General features: G+C 45.1%; 2 protein-coding genes across 2 annotated transcripts in view; one reads left to right on the plus strand and one right to left on the minus strand.

The window, feature by feature from the left end:
* The window catches only part of Sptz (zinc finger FYVE-type containing 26 spastizin), a 75036-nt gene extending 63248 nt beyond the window's left edge, over positions 1–11788 (plus strand). Inside the window, exons 42-47 of the mRNA XM_089557234.1 lie at positions 1011–1219; positions 2439–2601; positions 3290–3349; positions 4676–4858; positions 10099–10149; positions 11328–11788. Of these exons, the coding sequence (XP_089413360.1) occupies positions 1011–1219; positions 2439–2601; positions 3290–3349; positions 4676–4858; positions 10099–10149; positions 11328–11507 (846 nt within the window). The 3' untranslated portion in view covers positions 11508–11788. The remainder of the gene's footprint in view (positions 1–1010; positions 1220–2438; positions 2602–3289; positions 3350–4675; positions 4859–10098; positions 10150–11327) is intronic.
* A 2929-nt stretch (positions 11789–14717) lies between these two features.
* On the minus strand, positions 14718–18083 carry Wdr92 (dynein axonemal assembly factor 10). Its single transcript, XM_089557235.1, has 8 exons — positions 17812–18083; positions 17629–17729; positions 17444–17565; positions 17265–17366; positions 17065–17180; positions 16773–16907; positions 15774–15874; positions 14718–14953 (listed from the first exon to the last, which is right to left on the minus strand). Exons 1-8 carry the CDS (start codon positions 17983–17985, stop codon positions 14749–14751), a joined length of 1056 nt encoding a protein of 351 aa, XP_089413361.1. The 5' UTR covers positions 17986–18083; the 3' UTR covers positions 14718–14748.
* Positions 18084–18195: the final 112 nt, after the last annotated feature.

The raw sequence follows: 18195 nt of genomic DNA on the forward strand, positions 1-18195 counted from the left end.
GAACAAGCTTAGCCCTTCGCAAGGTAAAGTTACATATGTAGGAGGCACTTACCCAAAAAACTTGTGGGCTATGTTACTTTTTAGATGGATGTTGCAAGTGCACATTACTGGTGTGCTAAGCTCCCTCCCCCACCTTGTTGATAAATGAGCTTACTCAGTAAATCATGTTCGTCATGGAAACACTTATGGTGTTCACTGAAAATCAAACATAGCCACTTGTTTGGGAGGACGCCTGGGTGATGGCACCACAAGACTTTTTGTCTCGGGAGTACTCTCGCATGTGCCAAATCTAGCTATCACTGTTACTGCTTTTTTTTTTTCTCTATGAGAGAGCAAGAAATTTATCATTTTTTCCTTGTAATTTAAAAAAAAAAGTGTTTTCCTCTCTTCCTCATACAAAGAAAAGAAGAAAAAAAAAGGCCCCCACCGTCAAGTAACGAGCTTTCTTGTCAAGTAACGAGCGAGCGTTCCCTGTTCGGTTTACTAGAATTGATATGAATGAGATTAAAGGGAGGTACACCAATGGGAATACGAATTTGTAGTTTATTTCCCCTGACATCATACTAACTTAGTTCCACCTCTATCCACCATATTGGACTGTGACGTCATCATTGGCACGCGGCAGGTGGTTGTTTCTACAATGCTATTGTAGATGGCGCTACAAGTCTTAATGCAAGATGTGCTGTTTTCTAGTTGCTACCACAGATGGCGCTGTGATCTCAGGGTGGTAGCAGACCCCACGAAATCTCAAAACGTGATGAATAGTTGCTGCCACAGATGGCGCTGTGATCTCAGGGTGGTAGCAGACCCCACGAAATCTCGAAACGTGATGAGTAAGAGCTAATGCTCTTAAAAATGAACTACCAGTGGTGGCACTCTAGCTGCAGAGTTGCCAAAGAGCTAATGAAAAATTCAAAGGGATCAACAAATTGGGACGCATTCTTTCTGTTTTGGCAAGTCTGTCTGGCACCCTTTTTCCATTCAGCATGGTCACACCCCCGTGTCTGCAGGACTACCTTCGCGCTGCCGTGACGAGCATCCAGTTCTTCGAGAGCCCTCCGGCCAGCCGGTACTCGGAGCTGCACCAGCGTCTTGGGCACCTGGCAGAGGCTCGAAAGCACCTGGAGACGTACCTGTCCAAGTACACCACCTGGGACGGGAACCGCGCGAATCGCACTGGTGCCCAAGTGCTCGCCATGGCACCCAAGGAGGTCAACAGGTATCAGGGAGCATATACTGAACTTCTTGCTTGTCTTTGCTCTTGTTATTGCTTCTGTGCTCACAAAAGAAAGCTACAACGTGAACTTCCCATGTTGGCTGTCGCAGATTGGTTTGGTTTATTGGTTTATTGGGGTTTAACGTCCCAAAGCGACTCAAGCTATGAGAGACGCCGTAGTGAAGGGCTCCGGAAATTTCGACCACCTGGGGTTTTTAACGTGCACTGACATCACACAGTACACGGGCCTCTATGTTGCAGATTTCACCCTATGATAAGTGCAGAGATCTATCTGTAGGCTTGATCAAACTCTGCAACTTGTACGGTGACTCAGCGGCCATGGCATTCAGCTGCTGAACTGAGTTTTTAGGTTTGGGCCATGACAGGGCAGTAGTGCTTAAATGGAGCCAAATGTAGAAGTGCCAATGTACGCAGATTTCGGTGCAAACGTTAAAGAAGCCGACAGTCAAAATTAATTCAAAACCGTATGATTGCATGCCTTATAGCCCACAGTGTTGCTTTGGTACGTAAAAACCCATTATCCAGCCAACATTTAACCTACCATAACTGATCTGTGTTCAGCTGTTTACCATTGAACCTAGAGCTCATTTTAATTAGCCTTTTCATTTGGCATTGCCTAAGCACTTGTTTTCGTCCTGACTTGAGAAACTTATGCTATTTCTCTTCTGTGAAATCTCTTTTTATGACCTACACCATTTGTATCATCAGCCTTTTCTTGTGTTGGGCGTAAGGAGCCTTTGCTGATCTCAGTGGTCTCAAACTATGGTTAATATTTATTTGTTGTACCAAAGCAAGCCCAAAGTATCTGAACCGTGCACACCCTTCAGATAAAAGAACAGGGCCCTTTACCATGGACACCAGATGGTGTTTGTCTGCAATTGAATAGCATATTATATACCATCCTTGCCAGAAAAAACCAGGCAGCAGTGACCGGGAAAAATGCAGGCTATCAGCTGAGCAGCAACGCTACAGTTGCCAGGCCTTTTACTCGACTGTCAAATGAAGAATTTGTGTGAGGCTGTCACTTGTCCACTTTATCTGAAGGGATAATATCATTACAGGAAGGAGAACGCATCTTGAATTTCCTTTTATTTGAATTTTACTACAGCAAACGGCATGAAAAATTTGGTGCAATTCTTGTTTTCGCGTTTATTAATTTGGAATGTGAAAACATTTACAGTTCACTGTGCCTTTTGTGCAGGAACGTCAGCATGGTGAACATGCAGATCGACATCACGCGGTTTCTGAGCGCCAGGGAGGCTGAACAGGAAAGGCTCCTGCAGCCTCAGCAAGAAAGCGGTGTGGAGAGCGTAGCACCAACTTTGTTTGGCGACACGACGATGAAGAATGAGCTAGCCTGCCTGGTAAGTGCCTTGGACTGGCAAAGTCAATTTGAAATCCTATAGATGCTTTATCTTAATAACTCCCATTGCAGCTGCTGCGTTACCATCTTGCTCTTGACTTGAGCAGAGCAAGCTGTCAAGCTTTGCTTACCTTCAAAGAAACTCTGAGAGTAGAATTTTATTTTTTATTTTTCGCTTGCAGCAGTGACATCAGCTTTTGATTCTTCTGCTTCGGGGTTTTGCTTGCGGAGGTCTCTCTTTGAGATAGTACCGTCATCGCTATTAATGAAATACATGTTTTTGAGCATTTTCGAGGTACCTAGACATTTTAACCTGTGAGCTTTTTTTTTCTCTTAATGGTTTTGGCACCCACTGTAACTTTGCAAGCATGTCAAGTGTTGATATGCGGCCTGAAAGAACAGAGGCATATGACTAAACATCTCTCAGTGGTCTCCAAGTCACATTTTCATCGCAGTAATTTATTTTTGCATTCTTTTCACCTGCCGTCTTCTGCGTGTGCTTTGCTTTCAACTGCTCTGGGTTCTACTATTGAAGAACCAAAATCATGCTGCAGACCCTTCTGTAATCGTGCAGTAAATTTATTACTTATCAATTCATGAGTGTTTGTTATATTTCATTTAGTTGTATTTCAAGTACAGTTTGACTTACTTCTATTTCCTTTACTACATGTTGCCTATTTTTGTCCCAGGTGCTTGTGAATGGAAGAAACGTGGAGGAAGGGTTCGGTCTGGCTTTCCGAATCATCCAGGTGACTACTGCTTCCAAGTTTCTCCTTTTTTGTCAGTGATAATTCATTTTCTTTGGTTGTTGCTGTAGCCACTGGCACACAATTATTAAAACACATATAATCGAGCTTTTTGTTCCCCCACAGGGTGAAGAAATGACAGCATTACATGTTTATAGTGCCCTGAAACTCGAGTCAAGTGATGTGTGCAGGGCATTACAAAACTATAGATGTGACCTGAATATCCTAAGTAAATAAGTAAAGGTATCCTGAGGGTAACAACTTTATTTCTGAGAGGTTTTAAGGAGGGGCTGGTGCGGGCAGGTATTTGTCTGTAGCTGTCGCCACGTGTTCGTTTGAATTTTAGTTAGCGACTTGTGCGTGGATGGATAGAGGGTTCGCAACAGTCGGTACGCTGATGTAATTTCTTGGTAAGTTTGGGGGCTATCCTTGGGTACAGACACCATCTCTCAATGGCACGGTGTACTCCTGCGAATGACGCTTGTCCTAAAGGTGCTTACTGATCACTTTTCGTTGACCCTGCACGGCCTTGAGCACCTGCCGGCAGTACTAGCACTCTGAAACCACATGATGAGCTAAACTTGGGCTGTGCCTAAGGATGGAATGTCCTTCAGTTTATTTAGCACTCATTTTGCCACGGTACACGACTGTCGTGCTGTGAAGCCATCCTAACTAAAACCGAGCGAAGGCCCTCACCTGGACAGGCGAGCAGGTGCTTGCAGAGGCGTTGTAGAAGGAATCATATTCTTAGCGGCAAGAAACAGACACAACACCGCGACACACACAGGACACCCGCTAGTGCAGCGGGTGTCCTGTGTATGTGTGTCGCGGTGTTGTGTCTGTTTCTTACCGCTAAGAATATGATTCCTTCAAGCCGTTACCAACTAGCCCAACTTAATGTTTTAGCGTTGTAGAAACCAACCATGCCTGAGTTTTGATGAAATTATTCTATTTATATGGCCTGCTGGTGACAGGATTATATACATCTTATGATGGGCAGCAGTGAGTTCTAAAGTACCACCCACTGCTGCTTCACTGCGAAGCAGGTTAAGCCCAGGAGCGCATAACAAGGGGTGCACTGCCCGCATGTCGGCGGGGTGGCACCTCTCTGCAGGAATCACGGCACTAACACGGGTGCAGTGTATTCTTGCTTCTAGGTTACAGACTCTACTGCCATTTTTTTGTATATCGAATTATCTATATCTCGGAACTATTTCCTGATTCCCTTTAAGTTCGATATGCCAGGGCTCGACTAACAATTTGGAAGTTTCAGATCTTTGTGCAACAACCCTAGATTTCCTTTTCATGTCTTTGCCTTTTCACTTGCAGGAAAACCATTTGGACGGGGCTGCTGTCTTTGAGCGTGCAGCTCGGTTGCTCGTCTCGGCCAGAGCTGTGGCCCAGGTTGAGCGCCTGGTGTCCTGCATCCAGAGCTGTGGCTACCCTGGCCGCTACGACACCGACACCGTGGTGCTCGCCGCCCTGCAGGAGCTAGTGCGCTCGGAAGACGATGTAAGCTCGAAGTGCAGTGTCCTCATCATACAGTATCCGGGTGAAAGTCCTAACTGGTCAAACCGGTATTAGAAACAAGTTCCCGTTTGATTCCAGCTAGTTCATAGTTCATGGCCAGACGTTAGTCTTAGCAATGGCCAGACGTTAGTCCTAGCATCAAGTGTTTCCATTGCACTCCAGGTGTCACCACTGCATGCGTGACTACAAGCACCTTCACCTTTTTTTTTTATGCAATATTTATATTTGCAACTTATCTGCCAGTGCTTGTTAATGATGGTTTGCAGTTACTCTAGCTGCGTGTCCCTCACCAAATTGTATTAGGTTGGCTGAGTGTGCAGACTTCTGTACTGGTCATTGGGACAATGCTACTTTTGTTGGGCAGTCCAGTTTCCAACACCTGCATGAAGCTCAGGGTGATTACTGTCTTTTATCAGTATCCAGTTGTTTTCATTTCTAAGAAGTGCCCCATGTACACATTGAGATTTTTCTGATTCATAACTCGTGCTAACCTAACCAGTCCTACCTACTTCCAGTGGAAATGTGGCCTATGAAACGTATGTTTGACAGTGTGTGAGCTTTTGCAGTCTGTGGAATGCCAACCTCGGTGGAACTGTGAAAACTCTTGCATTCATAAGGCTTCTGTGGGCATACAGACCAGACATGAATTAACCTTCTCAGTGGAACTGTGGTTAAGCATTTAATCTGGACAGTGTTGGGAAATGTAAATGTCATCATCATCTTCAGCCTGACTACGCCCGCTGCAGGGCAAAGGCCTCTGCCATGTCTCTCCAATTAACCCTGTCCTTTGCCAGTTGCGACCACTGTATCCCCGCAAACTTCTTAAAGGGACCCTGAAAAGCTCTTTGCCAAGGTTAGCAAAAGCCCACGAGAGATCGGTATTCCATCACTTGTCGCCGCACCGCAAAAATTGTTAAGCGAACTCCATCAACACCGAAGATATCGCCGATTAAAAATGATGTTCCTCCTCTCCCCCACATACCACCCTCAACTCATACACGCGGGGCTCGCTCCGAAAAAAAAGAAAAGAAAAAACGGGCCGATGCTCCGCCCATGCATACGTCAGGCAATGGCGCTCTGCTTGTTTACTTCCGGTGGTCGCAGACACATGTGCGAAAGTGAGTGCGATTCACTGCGGTGCGCTGCTGCGAACGGCGTCGCAACGTCCGATCGCAGCTCGTCGCCTGCGTGCAACTTGCTAGATGTCAACGACGAGCCGCGCGCGGCAGACGCAACGACGGGAAGCGGGAGCCAAAGCGAGCACGGAGAGCGGCAGCGTCGTGATGACATACAGCGCGCTCCTCAGGGCGCTCGGGGCCGAGCCACACCGGGCCGGCCTGCCAGCCTTGACGCCGGCCGCCGGCGAGTGAAAAACGCGCTAGTATTGTTTGTTCACGTTTATAGCAAGCCCTGGGATAGATGCATGTCAAAAATGCATCACTTCTGACGGTCGTTGGCCAATACCGAGCTGATCGTACAAGTGATGAATGCGATACTAGCAAATTTCATCCCATAGCCGCTTTGGCGCTGCTGCGGCGCTTCGCCTGCCGCCTGCTAGCTCCGTTGCTGAAGGCGTCGTGGAAATCGAATATACAGAGAATTCCGTTTTTATCTGCGGGAATTTAAAAAATTCCTGTGAGCAAACTACTGTCCTAATTGAGAGCAAACTTTGCTCATGGGGTAGCATATTATGGTCTACGTTATTTGAGATGTAATTAAACGTCGGTACTTGCCTGCATTTCTTTAAATTAAGAGGGAACTGCTGTCAACTGCGAGTAAAGCTGTCGCAGACGAGAGCTATACGCGAGCCGAGCAGCTGGTTTGACAGGGCGCGCCATCTGCCGGGAGGCGAGGCAAACGACGTCCCGGCTCGTCTGTTCGTCGAATCTCGCCTTCCGGAAGATGGCGCGTCCTGTCAAACCAGCTGCTCGGCTCGTGTATAGCTCTCGTCTGCGACAGCTTTACTCGCAGTTGACAGCAGTTCCTTCTTAATTTAAAGAAATGCAGGCAAGTACCGACGTTTAATTACATCTCAAATAACGTAGACCATAATATGCTACCCCTTGAGCGAAGTTTGCTTTCGATTAGGTGAGTAGTTTGCTCACAGGAATTTTTTTAATTCCCGCAGATAAAAATTGAAGTCTTTGTATATTCTATTATGGGACGAGTTCGCAGTAAAGCGATGTGAAGAGTAGGCCTTTTGATATAGCGCAAGCGACTTCCGAAGCGCCGTCAGCGATGCGAAACCATTAGGCCTAGCGACGACTAGGGCAGCCTCGGACCAGCGCGCAGTTCGTCGCCCGGCGTTGCCGCAGTCGGTGTCGTTGCCGAAAGATCCACTTTTTAACAGACATGTTGTCGTTGCTCGAATCTAGAAAGCATCATCTCTGGTAGAATGGCTGTTTTGTATTTCCTTGTGCGAATGTCAAGTACGCCGAGCATGCCGGCCGGCCGACCGGCCTGGATCAGGTCTGCCGGCGTCATAAAAAATGAGCTAAAGAGTGTTCTTGACGTAAATAATAAACCCTAGGCCAAGAAATGTGAAAAATTTGTCATTTTTGAGGATCGCTGACCAGTACTGAGCTGCTGGTAAAGGTAACAACTGTGATACGAGCAAATTTCTGGCCACAACCGCCTTGCAGCTGCCGCTGGCCTGACGTTGGGGTCCGGCTCGCCTGGCGCCCGCTCGTTTCGCGGCTGAAGGCGTCGCGGAAAGTGACCATACTATTACTTTATTGTGAGATGATGCTGTTGACTGTAAAGCGATGTGTAGAGTAAGCCTTTTATTATAGCTCAGGCGACTTCCGAAGCGCCGGCCGCTGCCTCTTCGACGCGAAACGAGCTATAGGCCTAGCGACGACCACGACAGCCAGGCAGCAGCAGAGCTCGTCGCTCGGAGAGCCCGCGAGCGGTGCCGTTGCCGAAAGCTCCCAACATAAGCAGGCATGCTTTGTCGCTGCTCGAGTATAGCTGGCAGTCTTTCTGATGACGATCGGTGCCGCGCCGTCCAAGTTTTCGCACATCTGTCTCCTGATTGCTGCTCGAACAGCATGGATCCGGAGCTCGAAGCGCGGCTGCGTGCAGCCACCGCTGAGATGGGCTTCGAGCCTTTCAGTACACGCCATACCGAGACCCACAGGGCGACGACAGCAGCGATATATATAATTCTAGTACACTATAGCAGCGACTCGTCGGCGCAGCTAGGAAACTCGCAAAGGCGGGCGCCGAGATTTGACGAAAACACATGCTTTTGTGAGCAGACGGATTTCTTTCTTTACCGGAAGTACCACATTAATTTCAAGAAATGCTTTGGATTCTTTCCTCTGTATACGTATGTTCTTTAAAAATAATAAGCAATCAATAAAATAATATTTCAAGGAGCATCAGTGCTCAGTTTCAAATGAAATGTTGCAAAAATTGCGCGTGACGTCAATGGGCAGAGCCAATGAGAAGGGTCGCCCAGTCCATGGCCAAGGCTGCCCAGTTTACGTCAAGTGGTAGGGGCGGGTAAAAACGCGCGGTGAGGTGTCGCCCTAATCGGTTGTGAGCGGCAAGTTTGAAAAATTGTTTGTAAATTATTGGTTCCACGCGCAGCTTTCTGAATCAGACTAGAATACTCGCAGAGACCACCTCTACAGAGTTGTTGCAATAAAATATGATTGAAGAAACCATTTCAGGGTCCCTTTAATCTCATCTGCCCATCTGACTTTCTGGTACCCCCTGCTACGCTTGCCTTCTCTTGGAATTCACTCCATTACCCTTAAGGACCAGTGGTTATCTTGCCTTCACATTACATGCCCTGCCCAAGCCCATTTTTTCCTCTTGATTTTGACCAGTATGTGATTAATCCGTGGTTGTTCCCTCACCCACTCTGCCCGCTTGCGGTCTCTTGACGTTACACCGATCATTTTCTTTCCATAGCTCGCTGCGTTGTCCTTAACTTAAGCTGAACCCTTTTCGTAGATGTGGTGGAGGTTAAATTTGTGGTGAAATTATGTTAAGTATGAAGCGACTTTCTGTATTGTGTTTCCAGTTCATTCTTTCCAAAGCAAACATCAGTTTTCTAAACTTTACATAATCATAATTTCAGCACACCTTAGTACGTTTTATGTATTTTTTGAAGGAGCTAGACACCGCAGCGGACATGGGACAGAGAAAGAAGACGACACAGGGCGGTACTGGCAACTAAAATTTTATTTGAAACTTCATGGCTTTATTAAGACAGAGGCACGTGTGATCTTACAATCAGGTAATAAAGGATGAATGAAAAGCAACAGATAACAAGACCTGACTGACAACAATGCACAGGAAAGATATGTGAGTCACAATGTACAGAAATCAGACTTTAAAACGTTATGCAATGCTCATCATGCCAGTCACAATGTACAGATATCAGAAGTGTTAAAAAACCGTCGACCGCATGTGGAAGCATGAAAACCACAAGACAAAGGAAGAAAAAAGAACGTCAAAAGGAAGCAACCCAACCTGTTACCTGTCAAGGAAACCCAGTTCTTTTTGGAGGATGGAAACCGAAAGCGAACTAACGCATTCATCCGGTTGCGAGCGCAAGATGGCAATGGCCTCTACAATCTCTCTCTCAAGCTGCCCCTTCCTTCTTCCAACAATCTGGGTCTGGCTGAACTGAGGGCAACAACCCCGACACTTGGAAGGAAGGGGCAGCTTGAGAGAGAGATCGTAGAGGCCATTGCCATCTTGCGCTCGCAACCGGATGAATGCGTTAGTTCGCCTTCGGTTTCCATCCTCCAAAAAGAACTGGGTTTCCTTGACAGGTAACAGGTTGGGTTGCTTCCTTTTGACGTTCTTTTTTCTTCCTTTGTCTTGTGGTTTTCATGCTTCCACATGCGGTCGACGGTTTTTAACACTTCTGATATCTGTAGATTGTGACTCGCATGATGAGCACTGAATAACGTTTTAAAGTCTGATTTCTGTACATTGTGACTCGCATATCTTTCCTGTGCATTGTTGTCAGTCAGGTCTTGTTATCTGTTGCTTTTCATTCATCCTTTTTTACCTGATTGTAAGATCACACGTGCCTCTGTCTTTATAAAGCCATGAAGTTTCAAATAAAATTTTAGTTGCCAGTACCGCCCTGTGTCGTCTTCTTTCTCTGTCCCGTGTCCGCTGCGGTGTCTAGCTCCTTCATGTCTCACCAACTGGCCTACACATCTACCCTCCTAAGTTATGTATTTTTTCTTCTTCAGAAAAAGGATTTGGACCTGCTGGTTAAGTGCCTAAAGAAAGATGTCAACAAGGTAATGTCGCTGTTTCCATTTCTGGACCCCTTTACGTGGTAGACCTGGCTTGAGGTGCTTGAGCATGAAAAATTGTGGAACTTTTACCTCAGAGATAAAATAAACGACATCATACGTGCATTAAATCATTAAGCCCTTGCTTTCTTATTATACATTACATTACTTAACGTTAGCTGTCGGGTGCTTGGGGTCTGTTAGTGCATCACTACAAGTTGCAAGTTCAAATATACTTCGTGCTGTGATTCAACTCACTTCATTCACAGCTTCTCAACTCCCTCTTCACATTTAAATTTCTGGGTTTGCATCTCAATTTTCTGCGATAGTACAGGTACAGACAAAACTAAACAATGCACTTAGCATTATTCCAGCTGCGTTCACATGTGTGTTGGCTGAAATTAAAGTGACGCTATGTTCATGCATGATTGTACAAATGACACTGTCTCACATGCATATTTCATTAAAGGTGCACTGAAGAGGAATCTGAACTCGTCTTTTTGCCGCGGGAACTCAATCTGCACGTTCCGAGCATTCTTAGAAACCTCGATTTATTGCCCTGTGTGGCTGATTTCCCTAATTAAATCGAATTTTTTGTCCAGCTCCCGCCTTTTTTTTTTAATTCTCCCTCTTACGGTGGGCGAAGTCGACCAACGCGTGGAGTGCCTTTCAGCCAGTCCCACGGCGGCTTGCCGCTCTGCCACCGGCGGAGTAATACGTAGTAGTCCGTAGAAGCAAATAGTCCACGCGTATTTTTATTTCTGCGGGCTTATTTTGCGGCTATATTATCTGCGAATGAAACTATTTATTCACGGAAACCTAAAAAACAAAATAAAGCGAAAGCAAAGCCTCCACAGAGCTGGCTGCAAGGCACTCCACGCGTTGGTCGACTCCGCCCACCGTACGAGGGAGAATTAAAAAAAAAAGGCGGGAGCCGGACGTTAATTTGATTTAATTACGAAAATCAGCCACACAGGGCAATAAATCGAAGTTTCTAAGAATGCTTGTCATTTGTAGATTGAGTTCCCACGGCAAAATGACGAGTTCAGATTCCTCTTCAGTGCACCTTTAAGCGATACATCAGTTATGTCAGAGCAGCTCAGTGTGGTGTACCGTTCACATCTGTTTTTCACCTGCACTAACATTGGCCTTCACATCTGTCCTTGTTCTCTACGTGGGCTCAGGTCGAAGCGTACATGCTGGCTGGGCGTCTCAAGACGGCCTACCTCCTAGCAGTGAGACAGAACCGCACTGACCACGTCCGACGCATCATGGCCTTGGCCGAGGCAGCTGGCCAGGAGAGCGTCCGAGCCATCTGTGAGAAACGGCTGCAAGGGGTGGCCTCGTCTCCATCTCCACAATGAAGTTCCAACCCATTATGCAGCTAGCTTTGTTGGGCAGTTGCATTATACCGGGAGTGATGTGTTTAAGAGGGGACACTGGTCTTGAAAAGAAAATTTTATTAATTTAGTCATAGCTATGAAATTTTCAGGGCACATGTATTTTTGTGCGCTGATTCTAGATATGTCATTTAATTTCATGTAAAACAATTCCTTGAGCACTTATGCACTTTTTATGCAAGTATTTTGCGGAGAGTTTTGAAGAAAATTTGCTGCAGGAAACTCGCTGAAATGTATGCCATTGGGTTCTCTTGAGACCAAGGAATACAATAAGGGGGAAATTATCATCCTGGCTCTCATAGAACTTGAGTAATAGGGTACTGAAGCTGCCACTTCAGAAAAAGGAATACACACTTTTCTTCTCATTTCTGAAGCGACAACTTCAAAACTGTATAACTTAAGTTCTATGATAGGCAGGAAGACAATTTCCCCCTTATTGTATTCCTTGGTGTCAAGAGAACCCAATGGCATACATTTCAGCGAGTTTCCCGCAGCAAATTTTCTTCAAAACTCTCCGCAAAATACTAGCATAAAATGTGCATAAGTGCTCAAGGAATTGTTTTACATGAAATTAAATGACATATTTAGAATCAGCACACAAAAATACATATTGCCTGATGATTTCGTAACTGTGACTTCATTAATAAAAATTTTTTTTTCAAGACCAGTGTCCCCCCTTAAGGCTATCCTTCTTGTCTACCGCTGACCATTTAACACGTAAATGCTGCACTGAGATCACATATTGCAGTTCATTTCCTGTGATAGTGCATGTGGTCTTGGTAGCCACCTGGATTTTCCGGCAGAAATGGGAAACCGTAGTCATCTGGTAACCCATCTGTTGGAATAGTTAAGGCGAGCCTTCCGTGTGTGCACGTTGAAATTCAGCTGGGTAGACTGAACAAGCAGTGTGCCAGTCAGTGGTCTATGGAACACTAGTTCTGTTGTTTCACACCAGATGGTGACACCAGCCCACTCAGCACCCATTCGGTACTTGCCTGGCTGGAAACAGGCAAGTACCGAACCCATATGCACTGTTGTATGAAAAACAAACTGCGAAGTGGTTCGTTTTGGAGGTTTAAGCGTCACCAGGCAAGCAGTAAAAGCGGAATTTTTAAACTAGTTGCTCCAAATACATAAGCCGGGAATGGTGTTGTTGGTTAATGTAAACTAGTGCAGAGTTGGATACAAATCAAGAATTCAGCGGCAGATACCTTTTAAAGGCATCCCTACAGCCAACGACGTCGACCGATATCGCATCTAGTCCCATTTCACGGAGGCTTCTGTCAGCCACCTCGGATGTTACGCTACACGAACATCTAACAAACTCTCAATCCCATTGGCCGGGGGCCTGCTTCAAGGGGTATTTGCTGCTGCGTCGTTTATCTATATCCAACTATAGACGTACTTACACCCAGAAATAGCACAACTTGCAGTTTGTGCTTGGCAGTGCAGTTGTACCTGTACTAGAGCTCAGCTCAGGGTGTAGAGTCATAACAACGTACAAGGGTCTCAGCTTAGAGGCAGGACTAAAAGTTTATCATACGTTCTTTTAATATTTTTGAACCTATATGTGGTGTATGTTGCGTCAGATGGATTCATAGGTTAAACAGGGTTTCTCATGACATAAATGTAACATATCTTGGCAAATGTTGAAATTTTTTTACTGTTACTAGAGTGTACAATAAACACCGAAAAGGTTAACATATGCCTTAGTTGTGCAAAATTTAACTAACTAACTATATAGTTACTTTTGGTGCGGCATGTTGCATGATAGTGCCAACTGTAATGTAGTATGTGTACTGCATTATTTGTCTTGCACGCTCAAGCCATTTATTGGTGTTGTACATAGTATACTAAAAGCTCGATATTTTACACTACCTACATGTTCAAGTGCCTTGGTCAGCTCAGAAGGAGCCTGTTTGTATTTAGGCATGGTTAAAAATGTTGCCATAGCTGCATGGAAGTTTTGATCAGCTGGGATACATTTGGAGCCGTTGTCAAGGTAGTTTGAACCTGCCATATAGCTTGCTATGGTGGGTTCTTGTTCCTTGATTTGGGAGATTCATAGCCGTGGCCTTGAGCAAGGTTTTGGAGGAGGCAATTTGTACTGCCCTTTAGGACTACATGTTTGTGCCAGCAGTAATTCCTTGGCCAAAGCCTTTCGTAAGGTCAGGGCGTCACCATGCAAAAGTAAGAAATATGCGCAAGTTTGTATTGATGGGCACCCATCTTTTATGCCCAGTGGAAGAAAAAAGCTGATCCATGTGAATCCTGATGTGGAGCAAATTTCACTCTGGCAATTATCCTGTTGACAAAAGTAGTTTGGTGTGATGCTGTTCCCAACTCTTTAGGATGGTGTACAATATCAGCTTGGTTTCATGTTGCATGTTCATGTTCAAATTGTTACCTTTGACTGACAGTTCAGCACATTTCACTGTGATTACTGTAAGAGGTTGTTTGCAGATCTATATTATACACACACTAGCAACATGTGTATAACACGCAATATTTGTGATGTGAATAGCACTTGCTAACTTGAGTGTAACAATGTCCTGTTGTGCTCCAAGAGGTGCTTTTTGTTTGTGGAAAAATGTGACGTGACTGAATAAGGACACTTCATGAAAACTGCCACAAAAGGTTGAGCAAATGTAGAAACCCCTGCCAGAACATATACCGAATGCATCTGTGTGCTATTTAAACTGCTCGTTGGTCACTTGTGATGGGCTTGAAAACAATGCAGTTTTTTGCTATTTATGTGCCTAAGGTGTGCGGAAGACTAGAGAGTTAAAGCATCCATGTCATGAGCAGTTGTATGTAGTATAGACAACTTTTGTACAGTGTGACACATCAGTGCATCTTGTGACAGCGTCGTTTCCATTGCAACGTCTTTCACGGTACCAAGAAAGCTATGAAGTACCTTGAAAGCAGTAACCTCTGCTGTGCAGCTATTACTATTGAAAATTACTTTTCTTGGGGTTCTCTTGTTTGATAAAAAATGTCAATGTACGTGTGCTCTTTTATGTCTCTTACAGCCTTGTTGGCTGTCAGGACGCACAGGAAATCTGTTGATTGCAAGCTCGAAAAGCAGAACAAACTCGAGCTTTCCTCTTTGCACTAGACATTTGCAGCCACAGTCTAACTTATTTCAAACAGCAAACAAGGATTAAAACAGTGTGCAGTAAAATGCTTTTATATACACATTTCATCAGCTTGGCAAATCTGTGACAAAACCAACATGAAGGGTCTGGTCAAAAGTACACGTCACAAAGAGTCCCAGCATGTCCGCATTCCAGTCCAGTGCTGAAACTGGCTGCTTGCCCAGTGAGGTCTTGCACAGATGGGTTAATGTGCCAGCAACGCCTTCATCACATCCGTCCGACGCCTTGCGCACTCTTTTGTCTGGATATTGGCTGGAACACAATATTGAGGCCATGTTTTTAGTTAAAGAGCCAAGAAATGCGTAACCTGTGTTGGCACAGGATAAAACGCAGCTTGTGACATGGCCATTTCACCTCCCATTATGTGATAAGTACTTAGGTGGCTCCAGCTATGTTCAAAGTTTAGCTTTTAGGTGCTTATGTTTCAAAACAGAGTACAGAGAGCTGCATCACTAATAAAAGCAATTGCATGTTCTTTACCTGGCTAAACTACATTTTCACGTTAGAAATGTTCGCAAAATAAATGGGAACAAAGAGGAGGCACAAACACGACAAGACGAGCGATAGAACAAGAACACATTTTGATGGGTCCTGTTTCTTGCAGAAATGGGACTCAGTACTCCACCAGGTATTGGTATCTGCCAGTTGTTATAAAATAAGCTGCCTCTGACATATCTATAGTTAAGTCGGACTGAAAATTCATTCCACTCTCTAATAAGCAGTTGCCACCTGTCGCTAACTGCACCCTTCAAATTTGCTTTCATACTAATGGGCTTCCCACAAACTGCAGAAAAGCCATTTTCTGCAAAAGAGTATACCCTAGCCCATTAGCACTTGGCTGGCATTTATTTCCACCTCTTTAAACATGAAAGAGTATTACAAGGCTGTTTCATCACAAACTGCTAAGCAAACACCATTCTGTGGTTTGCACTCTTATTCGGGCAGCAATCACTGGTTGAATAATAAAGATGTGCTCCCTTTAAAATAGCACCACCCTGCTGAATATTGTGGCTGACAAGGCATCAACAGCTGGATATCAATTATTAAAAGTCATGCAGACAAGCCAACTTACTATCTCCAGAGGTTGACAGTCCCAGAACCTGCGCATGTGGCAAATATGTCTCTGTCCTGTGGCAAATGTCTTGCAGCCCAGATTGTTGACTTGGTTTCTTCCTGTTGAATAAGTCAGGCCCATTTATCACATTCAAAAAATATTGCCTGCTATTCACTATCACAAGTAAGAGGCTCTGAAATATGTTTCACTACAGTTGTTATTTGCTTGTTTCTGGAACTTTTCTTTGCCTTCCACCAGCATTACTGGCATATAGGTAGGTCAACGAAAAACACTTGCCGGGTAGAGCATAGGGAGTGCTTCCAATGTTCAGCCAATAATACAGAGTGCTGCATAATAATTTAACTCAAATAAAAAAAATCATTCCATCTGGTACAAACTCCCACATGTGAGGCAGAGACTTGTAGGCGGCACCTCGTTTAAATCCCAGCACTGCAGGAAACCTGCTCGTTTTTCTAATCTGCATGTTCCGACGTGACGCTCGGCTTTTACAGGGGAAAAGCATTAATTAAAGGTACTATCTGATCTGCCTGAGAAAGCCAGCAATTTCCTTTTGCAACAATGCATTTGCAAACATACTGTCGCCTCCCCTAGTGCAGCTAAGGTGCTCGGTAAAAGCCTTCTGACACGTAATCTATGGAATGATAACGGCTCAGAAGCCAATGGGAATATCTGTGATCCCCTTAACCCAGGTGGTCAAAGTTATCCGGAGCCCTCCACTGTGGTGTCTCTCATAGACCGAGTCGCTTCGGGCCATTAAACTCCATAAACCAATCCAAACCTCTGACACGTAATCTATGGAATCGTAACGGCTCGGAAGCCAATGGGAATATCTGTGATCCCCTTAACCCAGGTGGTTGAAGTTATCCGGAGCCCTCCACTACGGTGTCTCTCATAGACCGAGTCGCTTCGGGACATTAAAACTCCATAAACCAAACCCTTTAAATTAAGCATGCCAGATACAAACATAATATGACAAGCAACAACAGGGGAACTTACAGAATGCGTCAGTTGAGCAAAGCCACTTTTTGAATGCCTCGTCCTGAGATCAAAGACGTGTATGTCAGATCCAGTTCCACTTGCAACGAGCTTATTCATGTAGATGGACTTCTGGTCAAATTCGAGACAACAAACCTGTCGAAGATATGCAATGGCAATAAAATGTAAGTGATCGATTTATCTCCCCTCTTTGCTCTGCCAGTAATAAATGCCACTGCGGGCATTAATTAAGCTGTGCGAAATGACGAATGGCAGTGAAGTGGGAAAGGAGCCAAAAAAAAAAAAACATTACGCCTGATTTAACGCAGGTCTCCCAGGTGACGGAGAGATTTCTGAGGTCGAACATTTTAATGTCCCCGTTCTCGTATCCAGCACAGACGCACCGCTCCACTGCGCTGTAGGCATTTCCTGACACGTTGGGAGAGAGAGAGAGAGAGAAAAACGATTGTTAGATAAACAACCTCTACAGCAGAATAATCGCTGGTTGCTTACCGAAGCATACTGTCCAGCAATCACGCTTCTGTTGCTCTGGTCCAGGCTCCATAACCACCGACGGTTCCTCTGGCTTTCTCGGATCCCATACTTTCAAGGAGCCTAAAGGTTCACATAAGTAAGCACGTAGCAGCTTTAAAAGTGGCGGTACTATAAAACAATCACTATAAACTCCATACCGTCTTTGCATCCTGTAACTACCGCAGGAGAGCCGTCACTACCCCCGATGCCATCAATGCAGTTGATGATGGTGCTGTGACCTCGCACGCATACAACCGGTTCATTCGGGTAGTCAATATCCCTGAATGTAAATAAACAAACATTGCAAAACGTTTCTGAACCTGTACTTCGTGAGCAAACTTACCAAATTCGCCATTTTCCATCAAAGCCACCCGTTGTGACATGACGTTCTTCCAGACTCGAAGGCGCGAACGTACCACACTTCACCCCTCGTGGGTGTGGAAGCTGCGGCAAAATCGTTCACCCGCATGAAACGCAGTATCCAATAACTGCACTTTCGTCCGCAAAGAGGTAAAATAATGGTCACCTGTTGCGTTTTGTTCACTGAACTGCCGTCCAGCTCATACACTTCGACCGTTCCTTGGCCGTCCGGACAGGCTCCAAAAGCGAGGAACTTGGCGCTCTGTGGCATCCATTTGACGTCAAATGCTGTGTAATCGATTCTATGCTGAATGTATTCATGTATTTCTGGCTTTGTCATAGCAGCGTTGCCTCGTATTCCAAGTAAACAACGTTACGGACACCGCACTGCTATCCGCGCGCACTTGAGAGCACGCCAGTTCGGTTTCAGAACCCTAACAAAAAACTGCGAAACTGTCGAGGTTTCGGTTTCGCTTACCCCTTGCTCTTGATATCTAATAACAAATTTATATAAGCTGAGCTTTTTATTTATTTACCTTTAAGAACAAAA

Source organism: Amblyomma mixtum, chromosome 8, assembly GCF_055824585.1.
Source record: "Amblyomma mixtum isolate Tamu chromosome 8, ASM5582458v1, whole genome shotgun sequence".
NCBI lineage: Eukaryota > Metazoa > Arthropoda > Arachnida > Ixodida > Ixodidae > Amblyomma > Amblyomma mixtum.